The 15,234-nt window shown below is 56.4% G+C and overlaps 1 protein-coding gene across 5 annotated transcripts in view; it reads left to right on the forward strand.

Moving 5' to 3' along the window:
* DIS3L2 (DIS3 like 3'-5' exoribonuclease 2) overlaps nt 1-15,234 on the forward strand; it is a 392,221-nt gene that overhangs the window by 365,389 nt on the left and 11,598 nt on the right. For all 5 annotated transcript variants that reach the window (XM_055573741.1, XM_055573738.1, XM_055573742.1 and 2 more), the window contains 2 exons: nt 14,076-14,259; nt 14,976-15,062. In XM_055573741.1, coding sequence (XP_055429716.1) covers nt 14,076-14,259; nt 14,976-15,062 — 271 coding nt within the window. The remainder of the gene's footprint in view (nt 1-14,075; nt 14,260-14,975; nt 15,063-15,234) is intronic.

A 15,234-nucleotide genomic window follows, 5' to 3' on the forward strand; every position in this document is an offset into this window, starting at 1 on the left:
TGGCCCGCTGAGCAGGAGACAGGCAGAGGTAAAGCATGGGCTAAAGATAAGACCTCCAAGGTTACAGAAATGTCTCAGCCCAGCCAAGCCCTGAGGCAGGCTTGCGTGTTTGCTGGCGCAGCATGGCCGGCCTCCGACATGGGGGCCGGGAGCCTCAGGGAGATGTTCTGTCTCTCTGAGGTTGCTGGGGAGCTGGCGAGCCAGGTGGAGATGAGTGACCATGGCTCCACAGCCGCTGCGACCCTTGCTGAAGGCCAGAGGTGCCCTTGACAGGAAGGAAAGACGGCAGTGGTAGTGACGCAGCATACCACCCCAGGTGGCTGTCCCCTCGGGGGCCACCGTGGCCTCAGGGCAGGCCCTGTGCTCACCCCGCACTGTCAGCAGAGCCCTGGGTCGGGCACTGCTCAGGAAACCCTGCTGCCCAATCCTTAGAAAGCTTAAGGCAGCAACACGGGGCCACCTGAGGAAAAGCAGTGGGTGGGGCACCTGGCGTCCTTGGTTGGTGAGCACATGGAGTGGCGGTCACGTGACCTCTCGGAGCCTCCCTTGCTCATGTGAACAATGAAGGGTCTAAGACTCGCTGTGAAACTCGAAAGGGCTGGCAGTGGAACTGCCCAGAGGCATCTCTGCTCACACCTGCAAGTCAGGTCAGGCCCCCACCCCACAGTGGGGTGGACAGTGGCTGCACCTCCAGCCTGTCCCCTCTTCTGTGAAATGGAGATCTCAGAATCCCTTCTCTCTTCCTGTCCCTCAACCGTAACGAGGGTCATGTGGCTGTCACACGTACAGACAATGTAAGTTCAGTTCAGTTGCTCAGTCCTGTCCTACTCTTTGCGACCCCATGGACTGTAGCACGCCAGGCTTCCCTGTCCATCACCAACTCCCAGAGCTTGCTCAAATTCATGTCCATTGAGTTGATGATGCCATCCAACCATCTCATCCTCTGTTGTCCCCTTCTCCTCCTGCCTTCAGTCTTTCCCAGCATCAGGGTCTTTTCTAATGAGTCAGCTTTTCGCATCAGGTGGCCAAAGTATTGGAGCTTCAGCTTCAACATCAGTCCTTCCAATGAATATTCAGGGTTGATTTCCTTTAGGATTGACTGGTTTGATCTCCTTGCAGTCCAAGGGACTCTCAAGAGTCTTCTCCAACACCACAGTTCAAAAGCATCAATTCTTTGGTGCTCAGCTTTCTTTATGGTCCAACTCTCACATCCATACATGACTACTGGAAAAACCATAGCTTTGACTAGATGACCTTTGTCAGTAAAGTGATGTCTCTGCTTTTTAACATGCTGTATAGGTTTGTTATAGCTTTACGTCCAAGGAGCAAGCGTCCTTTAATTTCAAGGCTGCAGTCACCATCTGCAGTGATTTTGGAGCCTAAGAAAATAGTCTGTCGCTATTTCCATTGCTTTCCCATCTATTTGCCATGAAGTGATGGGACCAGATGCCATGATCTTAGTTTTTTGTATATTGAATGAACCACTAGACCATTCAGGTATGACTTAAATCAAATCCCTTAACGATTATACAGTGGAAGTGACAAATAGATTCAAGGGCTTAGATCTGATAAGAGTACCTGAGGAACTGTGGATGGAGGTTTGTAACATGGTACAGGAGGTAGTGATCAAACACTGTGAGGCACCATAGAAATGTAAGGGATTGGTCTTGCATAGGCAAGGCAAAAAACTGCAGATAAAAAACATACTTAGTGAGTGCCTACTGTGTGCCCAACACTATTCCAGGCCCTGGGACTCGAGGCAAATGGAGCTGGCTGAGCTGGCCAGAATGAGGCCAGAGTGGGACAGGTGTGAATGGCCGGAAGGGGGCCTGGCCAGTAAAGGTGCAGGTGAGTGGAGACCTGGGGGAGCAGAAGCCAGCACAGGGCCACAGAGGGAGAGAGTAGGGTTTGTGTCAGCTAGGAGCTGAAGGACAGCATCAAGGAGGCATCTGACAACACAATTCTTGGTTGCTTTCTGGGCCAGACTGAGCAGAGGCTGTGGAGCATGGAGACCCTCGCTGGGCCCACAGCCCTGCCCCTGTCCTGGCATTGAAGACTCGTGGCCCTGGCTCCACAGGTCTGCCTTGGGTTCAGGGTGAGAAAGAAGGACTGATGTTTTCCCAAAAGATTTGACAAGAAACGCTGTCTTCAAAGAAGCTGATCCCACCCAGCTGCTTGGCTAAAACTGTAGTTCACTCTTGGGCCTTGTTCCCAAACAAAGCCAAAAAGGGCATGTCAGGGTTATAAGGAACCCCACGGGGGCCTTTGCAGGGACCAGAACCCCGGCCCATCCTGCCCAGGCAGTCTCCCCAGGTGGTTTTATACCAGACCCGCCTGCCAGTGTGCATCCCTCCTGCACCTTCCACCTGTCTGTCTCTTCCCGGTGGCTTCAGCACTGGTACCCACGGGAGGTCACTGTGTCAGGGCTCAGGCCCCACCCCTCCTCCTGCTGTTGCAGCCGGGCAAAGCAGCAGCCTGTGGGGAGCTCACTGCACCCTCCACCGCCCCCCCCAGCACTGCAAGCCCCATTGCCTGTGTGCCCTGGGCAGCCGCACCCCCCACACACAGAAGAAGGCTGGTCACCCAACAGAAATCCGGAATCCCACAGGGCTCGCTGGCAGCGGAGCTGATGTCCTGGGACCGGCGGGAGGAGAACGTGGAAACTCAGATTCCTTCTTTATGGCAGAGGAGCCACTACTTACCAAAAGACTCGAATGCACAATCTGCCGTTCCAGAAAGTCCTTTTCACCTGGACACATTACCCTTTCCTGCCAGTTGCATCAGGTAGGCCTGGCAGCCCCTCTCATCAAGTTGGGGCTGAGGACAGTCTTCAGAGTCAAAAAGGCTAGTGTCCTGACCACGGTCCTGCCACCCCCTCGCTCTATATCTATATGGTAAAAAAACATCACCTTGCCGACAAAAGTCCATATAGTCAAAGCTATGATTTTTCTAGTAGTCATGTACAGATATGAGAGTTGGACCATAAAGAAGACTGAGCACTGAAGAACTGATGCTTTCAAATTGCGATGCTGGAAAAGACTCTTGAGAGTCCCTTGGACAGCAAGGAGATCAAACCAGTCACTGCTGAAGGAAATCAACTCTGAAGATTCATTAGAAGGACTGATGCTTAAGCTCTAATACTTTGGCCACCTGATGTGAAGAGCCAATTCATTGGAAAAGACCCTGATGCTGGGAAAGATTGAAGGCAGGAGGAGAAGGGAACAACAGAGGATGAGATGGTTGGATGGCATCATCAACACAATGAACATGAGTTTGAGCAAACGCTGGGATATGGTGAAGGACAGAGAAGCCTGGCATGCTGCAGTCCATGGGGTCGCAAAGAGCTGGACATGACTTAGGGATGAAACAACAACAGTCTCCATGGTCACCACGCTTGACCTTTCAGACACTCGGTTTCCCTCTGTGCAGACGGGGGCTGACACCCCACTTTCCAAGCAAGGTTTTGTGAGGATCTGATGAAATCATGTGTCCAGCCTAAGCCTAGCAGTTGTTCTTATTTCCTTGCAGCCTTTAGTGGTCGTGTGGCTGGGGTGGTGGCCCTGCCCAAGGGGAGCTGACTGTCTGGGAAGTGAGCACAGCATGCTCTTAACTTGCAAAAGCAAAGGAGCTTGAGTTCCCAGGGACATGTGTCCTGTCTTCTCTCATCTAGCTGCCTTTTGTAGTGTGTGTGAGAGAGAAAGACCTGTATGTTCCAGAACACCCCATCTCCCATGTATTTCTGTACCAAAAGCCTAGTTTCTAAATCATAGTTGAGCCCTCCCAGGGTCAGTGATGACCCAGTTGGCTCCGACTGCGCTTGTCCAAATTCTGTCCATTATCCAAGGCTGCCCAAGCAGCCCCCTCTGTAACAGCTGGGGCATTAAAGGGGCCCCAACCAGGGGGTCCAAGCCAGGCAGATAAGCCATTGCAGGGGGCACCTCGGTGGCCCCCAGAGGTGGCTGGGCTTCTGTGTGGCTTGGCCCTTTCTCCTCTGGTCAGTGGCTCTAATTCTAGTTGGATAGCCGCTGCAAGTGGAGGAAGACATGTGTGTCATCAAAAGGCAGAGCGAGCAAGCCCTAATTAAGCCCTAATTACTAGGTCTTCGAGGTGGCACAGCACAAACTGCCTCCTAGTTCTGCTTTGGGGCAATTTTTGGCCTCTAGTGCAGCCCAGGGCACTGGCCTGCCGGTGCCTCCCAGAGCTGAGCCCTGGGCCTAGAGAAGGGAACAAGGCTTCTCTAGCTTCTTTGCGCTGACAAAGAGCTTTCTGCCTGTCAGCCCAGCTCCAGGCAAGTCCCCTCCCGACTCCCTACCGCAGCCACTGGGCCTCCCTTTTGGCAGGACCCGATGCTCGAGGCTCAAGGGCCCTGATGAACTCCCAGCCTCTGGAGACTTCTCTCGGAGCTAGAAAAAACAAGCAGCTGAAACGTGCCTCCTCGCTGCAGCTGGGCCCCGCCCGCTGAACCTATAGGAAGGCCCTGGAGGGGATCCAGCCTCCCCCGAAGAGGAAACCTGGCTCCGGCCTCACCCGCAGGGCCTGTTATGTCTGGCTCCAGAGGCCTTCTCCTCTGGGGTTTTCCATGCCTGTGAACCCGGCCCCATTCATTTCCCTGTGGTTTCATGGGAATGTCCAAAATGCTCAGCAGGTTGCAGCGAGCCCAGGAGGAGAAGGGTCAGCGAGAGGCCCGGGCCATGGCCGAAGCACCCTCCACTCAGAGGCCTGCAGCAGGGATCCAGGCCGGCTGTGGGTGGGCAACCCCCTGTCAATCAGCTGAGTTTTCCTCTGGTGCGATCCGCCCCCAGCCACCCACCCACCACCCAGGCAACTCTGCCTATGGTTCCCTCTCTCCAGGCCTCCCCTTTCCAGCTCTTTGGGGTATGAGTTCCCTGAATTCCCCCCACTGCCACCCTCCCATCCCGTCCCTAGCAGCTCCCACTGTTGTGTTATTTAGCCACTGACTCTCCACCTCACCCGGGCCAGGCCCTTGCGTTTTCCACCTCACTGCACTCGGTTAGGGGCTGCAGGGAGAGCCCTCGGACCCCCTCCAGAGCTGTTCAACCTCAGAGGAGGGGCCATGCTCGGGTGCACAGCTCTTACGAGAGGCCCAGCGGCCGCCTCCGCGGCCCACGCGAAGCCCAGGGGCTCCCAGCCCCACAGAGAGGATGTGCCCAAGTGGAGAAAATGTATAGTCTTCAGAAGAAACGAATTGAAAACTGGCTGGGAGCAATTTTTATCCAATTTCCAAGTTAGCAGTTTTCACCAAGAGCTAATTGAAACTGCTCTCTGTAAGCGGCCCGATTTCCATCTGCATGAGGCTCCCGCAGAGTGTCTGCGACAAGGGCCCTGGTGGCTCAGGGCAGAAGCAAAGTAGAGCCTGTGCTCGTCGCCCCGAGTTGCTCTTGAGCTTTGAAAATGGATGCACTTTCAGGTTTGGGCAGCGGCCACGCCACTGTGCCCTGGCTGCCTGGCTCCCCAGTCATTTCCAAAGCCGCTTTCTGAGTGTTCTGGGTAGGGAAGGGGTGGGCTGAGTTCCTCACCTGGTTAGCCTGGTAAAAATGTATCTGGAAACGGAACATCCTAGGAGGCCCAGCCACTCTCGCCAGGCAGGGTTCCTCGGATGGGTGCAGAGGAGTGCGGGGGCCAGGGGCCTGCCTGCAGGTCGGCACAGTGCCCAGGCTGAGACCCCACTGCCAGTGCCAGCCTCGGCCGTTGTCTTTGGGAGTTCTGTGGAAGCGCAGAATAGCCCACCCAGCGTGCCCAGCCCCGCTCTGACCTCAGTCTGGACCACGGCTGCCTTTTCCACGGTGCAGAAGACAGCAATCCCCACCCTGGGTCCGGTGCCCTGTCCCTCGTCCCTTTTCAGGGGGCAACCCACTCCAGTATTCTTGCCTGGAGAATCCCATAGACAGAGGAGCCTGGTGGGCTGCAGTCCATGGGATCACAAAGAGTCGGACACATCTGAGTGACTGTCACTTCACTCTCTGTTGACCTAGATGGGTATGGACCCTACTCTTCTCTCCTGCACCCAGTGGCCTTGAAACAATTTTAGGGACAGCGCCTTGGACGAAGCTCCAAGGTTATTCAGTACTCCTCACACAGGGTCTCCCCCCGGGTCCTACCATCTTTTGGAAGCTTAAAGCAACAATTGGAAAAAATTACACAAGCCCTTCACAACATCTCTGCAAACTAACTCTTGCCTGTCTCACCCACACACATGCTGAGAGGAGTCCGCACGTGACCTCCCTCACCCTTCAGTCTTTGGTTTTCTGAGCCTATGTCCCCAGCCTCACGGCCATGGCCGCAGGCTGCTCCTTGCCAAGTCCAGGGCTCGCTCTCTCTTGCCTCTTCCTCCCCGGCATAAGGTCTGCACAGCGGACACCTGCCTGCCTGCACCTTGCTCCCTGCTCTCACACCCCTCGGACCTCCTCGCCCCCCTCTGCGCCCCTGCCCCTTCCGCCCTCTATGCCTGTGACCAGCTCACTCCCGGGGCCTCACCTGCATGCAGCTCTGAACGCGGGCCTGCCCTGTCCTCCTCTGTCTCTGCTGCTGCCTGCAAGCCTCAGCCCCTCCGCTTCTGCCTGACTGCCCCGGGCCTCTGCTCCTTGCGCCCCAGGGCCATGTGTGCTCCTTCCTGATCGTCCTCATCCAGCGTCTCCCCCAGCTCCCCCGTGTGCCCCCATCCTGGAGTCCGGCTCCCCAGGCTCTGCCCTCACCTCTTAGCCCTTCTCCCTCCATCCCTTATTTTTCAGACACGCCTGATGCTTTCTTTGCTCTCCTCCATAGTTGACTCTTTCATCCTTTTCATGAAAAGTGTTTCCCACCTCTTGGCCATTGCTTGAGATTGATCTTGGATTTGTCAGCATATCCTACCCCCACCCTCGCGAGGTTGGGGGCTCCTGGAGGGCAGGCTGAGGCTTCCTGAGCAGTGCCCGGGACAGCAGAGGCAGCAGGGCCTCCAGGTCACACAGGTGGGCGGTGAATCCCAGCTGCTGGTTACAGAGCTGTGGGACCTGGGCCTGATCACCTCTTGTTTTTGCACCTTAAGCTTCGCCACGCGTCAGAAAGGGGTGAGAGCACCTCCCAGGCTGCAGGAGGATTTGATGGGTCTGTGGCCTGTCCACTGTCACAGGTGCTTAACGGACGTCTCTTCCCTTTCTCCTTGCACCGACCCACAGCGGCAGCTCCAAAGAAGTTTTAGAGGGTGAGGCAGTGAACAAATGAATGGCTGTAGATGGGAGACACCTTACTCTGGTTGGTTGAAATGGCAAGGCCACCAGCTTCCTCTAAGTGGGGATTGGTGCTCTGTAGACTTGGAAGATGGGGAAAGAGCAGGGGAGGGCTGTAGGGGAATGATGTCAATAGAGTTCTTTTCTTTGTTTTTGTTCAGTTGCTAAGTCATGTCTGACTTTTTGCAACCCATGGACTAGAGCACACCAGGCTCCTCTGTCCTCCACTGTCTCTAGAGTTTGCTCAAATTCATATCTGTTGAGTCAGTAATGCTATCTAACCATCTCATCCTCTGTCGACCCCTTCTCCTTTTGCCTTCACTCTTTCCCAGCATCAGGGTCTTTCCAGTGAGTTGGCTCTTTGCATCAGGTGGCCAAAGTATTGGGGCTTCAGCTTCAGTATGTCCTTCCTTTGAATATTCATGGGTTTTTTTCCTTTAGGATTAACTAGTTTGATCTCCTTGCAGTCCAAGAGACTCTCACGAGTCTTCTCTAGCACCACAGTTCAAAAACATAAATTCTTCAGTGCTCAGCCTTCTTTATGGTCCAGCTCTCACATCCATACATGACTACTGGAAAAGCCGTAGCTTTGACTATACAAATCTTTGTCAGCAAAGTGCTGTCTCTGCTTTTTAATATGCTATCTAGGTTTGTCATAGCTTTCCTTCTAAGGAGCAAGTGTCCTTTAATTTCATGGCTGCAGTCACCATCCATGGTGGTGATTTTGGAGCCCAGGAAAATAAAATCTGTCACTGTTTCCACTTTTTACCTTTCTCTTTGCCATGAAGTGATGGGACTGGATGCTGTGGTCTTAGTTTTTTAATGCTGAGTTAGGGAATCAGAAATAGATGCATGAGGGCTGTGTACCCATGAAGAAAGGGGGCATTGTGGCAGGGGCATGGCCTTCTCGACTCCTGACTGTGCCCCTTCCTGGGAATCCTTCATCATGCACAGGCTTATTGAGCATCTACACTGTGCTGGACTCACACTGGGCTCAGGGTAGGCGGCACGGGGTAGAGAGGGGAGACACAGCCTGTGATAAAGGGTGATGACGGTGCGGGCTGAGTGCTGTGACGGGACAGGTCTGGGCACCCCGGAAACACACAGCCGCCAGGTGGGCATCTCATGCTGCCTCCCCAGAGGCAGGGACATCAGAGAAAAAGAGATTCGAGGAGAAAAGTCTCAGATTCCAGGCTCAGGGAACAGCAGTGCAAAGGGACAGAAGCAAGAAAGAGGCCCGAGAATGAGCTGGAGTGTGAGGGGTGGGGGACAAAGAGGGGGAGGTGATGCTGGCACCAGACAAGGGGAAACCTCGTTTTACCAAGAGGTGGAACTGTCCCAGGACAGTGGTCACCACTGAAGGGTTTCATGTGGGAGAGGGGCGTGACCAGATTTGCCTTCGAGAAGGAAAGCGTCTCTCTGGATGTGAAGACAGAAACAGCTGGGAGTGGCCAGAAGTAGGGAGGCCAGTTGCTAAGAGATAAGGCTGTGGACCGAGGCTCTGGCGTCAGGGTGGGACGCCTCTAGGATCTTGCTTTGCTCAGCCTGCATCCTAGGTTTGGGGCACCCAGGCCAGTCGTGCTGTAGTATGCATGATAATCATGTGATATTTAAGACCAGGTTAGTGCACGCCCATTTTTTCAGGAAAGTACATTGAGATTCAGAGAGGTTAAGAAATGTTTCTGAAATCACACTGCTTGTGAGTGGCAGAGCTGCGACTCAAGACAAGCTCCTGAGCTGATACCACTAACTTTCCCCCTTCTCCTGTTGCCTTGGGCTGTCCACATGCAGGATATCCTGTAATAAAAAAAAAAAAAATCACGTAAAATTAGACCTTAGTATTTCATACATGTTTACACCTTTTCTTTAAGTAACGTACTTCGGCAAACGTTACGCTAGACAAGGCGTCGTTGCTGCGTGAGGAGGGCGTGTCCTCGTGTGTGGGTTGCTTGTGGTCCTTCCCTGCCATCTGCTGTAGCAGGTGATTGTGACACCTGTAGGCTTGCTCACCTCCTCCCTGGGATGAGACGCCTTCCCCTCCGGCACCCAGAGGCCCAGGGCACAGGTGGCTGGGGTGTTACGGACTGAGTGCCGCTGAGCTTGCATCCGGCGCGGCCCCGGTGAGCCGTCCATGTGTTTGTCACAGCAGAGCCTGCCCCGGCCCTCCAGGTCACGGGGCCCCTGGTGGCACTGGGCTCCAGATAGATGCTCAGCCGATGCCAGGCCTGGTGCCTGGCTCTGTCCATGTGGCCTGCTGTCTGGAAGATGCTCCCAGCTGGTGGCCTTTCCTGAGCCCTATTTAGGGCAGTTGTCAGGCGGAAGCTGAGATCCAGCACACACACACACACACACATACACACCGCCTTCCCTGCAGAGGGGAGTGATCTCACACCTGTGTCAGGCTGGGGCGGGGAAAGGGTTACCATCAGGGCAGGGGCCCCGACCAGGGAGCATGCCTGGTTCCCTTCCCGACTTGGGTATCAGACCCGAGTGTATGCAGTTTGCTCTCAGAGGACATCCTAACCACCCAGGGCATCTTGCAGCCCCATCTGAGCTCTGGCTACTGGCCTGGGCCTGCAGCTCTGCCTCTCAAAGGTGGGAGAAGATCAGAGTCAAGGGTGACAGGTCAGCGGCGGAAGCTTCTTCTAATAGCCTATTCCTGCCCGAGCAAAGCCCTCAGCCCAGAGCTGGCCTTGGACAAGGAAACACACACTGACTGGGAGCCCAGAGACCCCTGGGCCTCGGTTTGCAGCGCTGCAATTTACAAAGCAAGGCTCTCTCCTGCCCAGAAGTTTGTGGGTTCTAAGCAGCTCCTGCCACGTCCTGGGTCCTGTGGGAGGAAGATGCTGGCCTCCCCCTGCAGGCCTGTCCAGGAACTGACCCACGAGGGGCCCAGAGAAGCCCTGAGAGAGGGGCCCCTTCACTGGCCCAGATGAGAGCCCCCAGGACTGGCCAGCCGCCTCCCATTCCGGGTGCCCAGCCCCGTTGCTGACTGTGAATCTGAACTCACTAGAATCTGACTGCTGACCGCTGGCCTTCCCCTTGCCCCGACTGCACAGGGGACCCCCCCCCCATCTGTGCTGCACCCTCCAGCTGCCCCCAGGGCTCTACCGGCTCGGGCTCCAGGCCCCCGCTCTACTTTCTCACGTCCACACACTTGCGTTTCCTCTCTCCCCCGCCTCCCACCTGCAGTGATAAGGACAGGTTGTGGGGAAGTGGCCCCTGAAGCTGTCCTAGACACTAGGGGTCTGTGTCCCATCCCTCCCAGGGGACATTGATGTTTTTCTGGCAGGAATGCTCTGCCTCTCCAACCATGTTGGAACGACATGGTTCACAGGCTGCCTCTTAACCCCTGGCCCCTGCCCTGAGGGAAGCACGGAGATACCCAGGGGTGGGAGCCCCCAGAGGCACCAAGGGTCTCGTCCAAGGTCAGCCCCCGTGACCAAGGCGTCCCCGGATTCTCTTCTCAAGGTAAACAGCAGCACACTTGTCTTTCTCTTACCACCCCAGCTGACGCGTGGGACAGTACCAGGGCCCAGGGCAGACAAGTAATGGGGTGACTGGAGAAGCGGGGCCTAAGGGCTGTTGTCGCTGCTGGGGCTCCGGGCTTCACCCCCACCCTCCTGTCCCTTCTCTTTGGGGTCTCCTTCTTAAGGTGGGGTTGGGGGAGGGGCCCTGCAGGAAATAGGGGCACGAGCACAGCCCCTGACTGGGGGGTCCCTGCACATTCAGTTCCTTTGACCCGAGGCCGTGTGGGTGGGGGCTCAGGCTGGAGCCCCCAGCCCTGCCCTGCCGCGTGCCAGTCCTGGGCTGAGCTCACACAGCCCTGTCATGGGGCCATGCTGTCCCCTGCTGGCCGCGCCGTGAAATGCATCCCAGGTCAGCCCCAAGGTGCAGGATGGAGACACGGGGCTCTGAGGAGCAGGCCGGGTGCCCACCCCATCCCCACCCACCCCCAGCCACAGCGACACTTGGACTGCATAAGGAGACATGTCTGGATCCACCTGGCACACAATTGTGTGTGCTGAGCGGGCAATGAATAGATGAATGAACTGTGTCTGAAACATTTAGGTGATAATACTCCGCAGGGTCTGACCAACAGCAGTGTGGGGAGAAAAGTGTTAGTGACTCAGTGGTGTCTGACTTTGCGAGCCCATGGACTGTAGCCCGCCAGGCTCCTCTGTCCATGGGATTCTCTAGGCAAAAATACTGGAGTGGGTTGCCGCGCCCTTCTCCAGGGGAGCTTCCAGACCCAGGGATCGAACCCGGGTCTCCTGCATTGCGGGCAGATTCTTTACCATCTCAGCCACCAGAAAGCAGATAAGACATATGTAGCAGGACTTGAGACTCCTCTTCAGGGGACCAGAGCTAAATATGAAAACCAATGTGAGGTGTCACATGGTGCTAGACTGTGACATAAGTGGCCCTAGACAGGCTCAGTCGTGTCCAACTCTTTGTGCCCCCATGGACTATACAGTCCATGGAATTCTCCAGGCCAGAATACTGAAGTGGGTTGCCATTCCCTTCTCCAGGGAATCTTCCTAACCCAGGTCTCCCACATTGCAGGCAGATTCTTTACCAGCTGAGCCACAAGGGAAGCCCCCCTAGACAGGCTGACCCTCGTCACAGTGGCTAGTCGTGCAGTAAGTGCCCAGGAGTGATGGAGGTGGCCTTCATAGAAGCGTGGAGAGGTCAAAGGGGGCGTCAGATGACAGGGATGGAAATCACAGGACCCCACGAGGAGACCCCAGGCCATTTAGCATGGAAGGTAGAAAGAGGGAAGCACCTCTCGCGTTTTTTTTGGGTTTTTTGGCTTGGCCTTGCTGCACCAACTGCTGGATCTTAGTTCCCCAATGACCAGTGCTTGAGCCATGCCCTTGGCAGTGGAAGCGTGGTCCTAGCCACAGGACCTCCAGGGAATTCCCAGCACCTGCCGTGTCTTTGATGCTGATGTCACACCAGGCACATTTTCCTCCTGTTGTTTCACAACCATTCTGTGAAATAAGTGCTATTATTATCCCTGAAGAAAATGGATCAGACACGGTCAGTGCCTTGTTGGGGTTCTACAGCAAGGACGTGCTGGAGCCAGGATGCAGGCCTCAACCTTCAAGATTTGGTGGTCAGGTTCCCACGTGTGAACTCAAGGGTTTTCAGCAGGAAATGATGTGCTCAGGACAGATGATAGGGAGGTCGGATGGCCACTTGAAAGACTATTGCTGCAACCCAGTAGGGAAAGGAGAAGCTCCTTATTCCACACACAGGCCTCCTAGATGGCAGAAGGGCCTCTGAGACCAGACCTGTGGTCTCCTTTGCCCAACCTCTGTCCTGTGGTGGGTGGTGGGCTGGAGGCAGCCCAGCAGGGTACCCAGAGAGGAGGAGCTGGCAGTGCAGGCGTGGGTGGACCTCCTCCCAAGGTCCAGGCCTGGCGCCAGTGGTGTTTGCCTGGGGCATCCCACCACTCTTTCTCAGAGGGAGGGCTTTGTTGAGGGGCGGACATGCTGTGGGGGGGCAGCTTGTTAGACCAGAGCCAGTCCTCAGCAGGGAGGCCCATCAGGAAGGCGGGGCTCTGCCTGCTCACACTCTCTTCCCCCCTCACCTGCTGTGACTTAAGAGCTCAAGGAGGGGATGGGCTCACCCCAAGCACTGCCTGTACCTCCAGGAAGGGGACGCATATCCCCCAACTGCCGCCCAGCCTCCCGGGGCTCCTCCCCGACCTCTCCCGCCCCCATGGGAGCAGCACGGGCTTGACGTGCAGCCCAGCGTGGGCTGCACTGAGGAGGATCTCCCCGAGGCTGGGCAAGGGCCTGCGAGTCTCCGCTGCAGCGCTGGCGTGGAGGGGGAGGGGCAGGCTCTCCCATACAGTATGTTTGGGCGTCCCAGGTCGCACTAGTGGTAAAGAACCTGCCTGTCAATGCAGGAGACATAAGAGATATGGGTTCGATCCCTGGGTTGGGAAGATCCCCTGGAGAAGGGTATGGCAACCCACTCCAGTATTCTTGCCTGGAGAATCCCACGAACACAAGAGGCTGGTGGGCTACAGTCCATAGCGTCGCAAAGAGTCAGACACGACTGAAGCAACTTAGCACGCACGCACACACACTACGTTTGCCTTGTCCCCAAATGCCTGAGTTTCCTCTGCCACCTGTGACTCTCCTGTTCATCCTCAGAAGCCCTCATCTTGCCAGGGAGGAAAAGGAGCCAAGCGCTCCTGGGAACAGGGAGCCCTGGGTCTGCACAGCTGCCTCTGCACAGCCCCGCAGAGCCCCCTGGGTTCTCCTGGCCCGCCCAGGCACAGGAGATGCCCCCAGTGTTCTGGGAGACTTTGTCATTCATCAGAGATCTTTACTAATCACCTTCTCTGGGTCGGGTGAGGTCCCAAGCACTGGGGCTGCAGCCGGGAATAAGACAGGCACCCTCCCCGGACCCCCATCTGGTGGGAGACGCAGCGCATGAGCTGACCCATCAGCAGAGAGGAGTACAGACTGGTTAGTGCAGTGAGGGGCATGAGCAGAGGGATGAGGGAGAAAGCAGCTTGCGGGAAACAAGCTGGGATGCGTGCTCCGGGATGATCTAGAGAGATGAGGTGGGAGGTGGGGGAGGGGAGGGCGGCAGGGAGGCTCACGAGGGTGGGGGGTTATATGTATACTCACAGCTGGTTCATGTTGTTGTACAGCAGAAACCAACACCACTATTGTAAAGCAATTATTCTCCAATTAAAAATAAATTTATAAAAATATATTGGATGCCAGAAGGGCATCTTTAAGCCAAAACAAGGATACAAGAGAGCCAGCCAACCGAGAAGCGAGAAAGAATGACCCCCCCACGTTCCCACCCCACCCCCCGCTGCAGGCTTGTGGAGGAGTTCATGCTTTTGGCCAACATGGCCGTGGCCCACAAGATCCACCGCGCCTTCCCTGAGCAAGCCCTGCTGCGGCGGCACCCCCCACCCCAGACCAAGATGCTCAATGACCTGGTGGAATTCTGTGACCAGATGGGGCTGCCCATGGACTTCAGCTCTGCAGGCGCCCTCAACGTGAGTGCTGGGAACATGGGGGCTGGGGAGGCCCTGCTGGGGAAAGCAGGAGGCAGGCCAGGAAGCCAGGGTTCAGCAGCCAACTGCATCCCACCAGGGTCCCTTGCCCTTCAGCCCGGTCTCCCCCGCAAGGGAGACAAAAGGCCCTGGGGACAAGGCCTTCATCTTGCAGGGCCTGACGGGGAGCCCAGGAGACTGAGGGGGTGCCCTCAGGCCTAGCTGTGGGCAGGGGTCCTGTGGGCAGGAATGGGCTGTGCTCAGGCTCTCTCAGGGCACCAGGATTGGTGGAAACCAGAGGCTGTTTTTTATGGGGGGCTTTCAGATACCCGCCCCCCGAGAACTGAGCATCACATGACTCAGGAATCCATGGCCTCCGCCCTGATTCCACAGCAGGGGGACTGGCCCCATCTGCTCTGGGCCTGGGGTGCCTGAGGTCAGACAGGAAGCCAGTCTGTCCAGGCCAGCCAGCCAGATGTGGAAAGACTTCCCTCGAGCCAGGACCCTTGAGGCAGGCCCAGCCTGGAACACAGGCTGGGGGCTGCTAGCCGTCCCCCACCCCACCACCAAACCCCTGCAGGCCACCCGTGGCCATCTGAGCAGGACTGGGGCCCTCGGCTGGTCTTTCCTCCCAGAGCCAGGTCTCAGGTGATCAGCAGGGGACAGGGCCCCCAAGCCTCTCTCCCCAGGCCTGACTGCATTTCACGTGGTTCTTCTAGAAAAGTCTGACCGAAATGTTCGGAGATGACAAGTACTCCCTGGCCCGGAAGGAAGTGCTCACCAACATGTGCTCCCGGCCCATGCAGGTAAGGCAAGGCCAGTCCTCCGTCCACCCCGCCTCCCGCCCCGGGAGCACACAGGACCTCTCCGGGCTTGGAGAACCTGAGGGGAGGTGTGGGGAGAGGGGCAATGTGGGGAGGATGCCCCCTGGGAAGCATCCAGAACAGGTGGTCCCTGGGCTCCCTGCCACCTCTGGCT

Source organism: Bubalus kerabau, chromosome 3 (genome assembly GCF_029407905.1).
Source record: "Bubalus kerabau isolate K-KA32 ecotype Philippines breed swamp buffalo chromosome 3, PCC_UOA_SB_1v2, whole genome shotgun sequence".
NCBI lineage: Eukaryota > Metazoa > Chordata > Mammalia > Artiodactyla > Bovidae > Bubalus > Bubalus kerabau.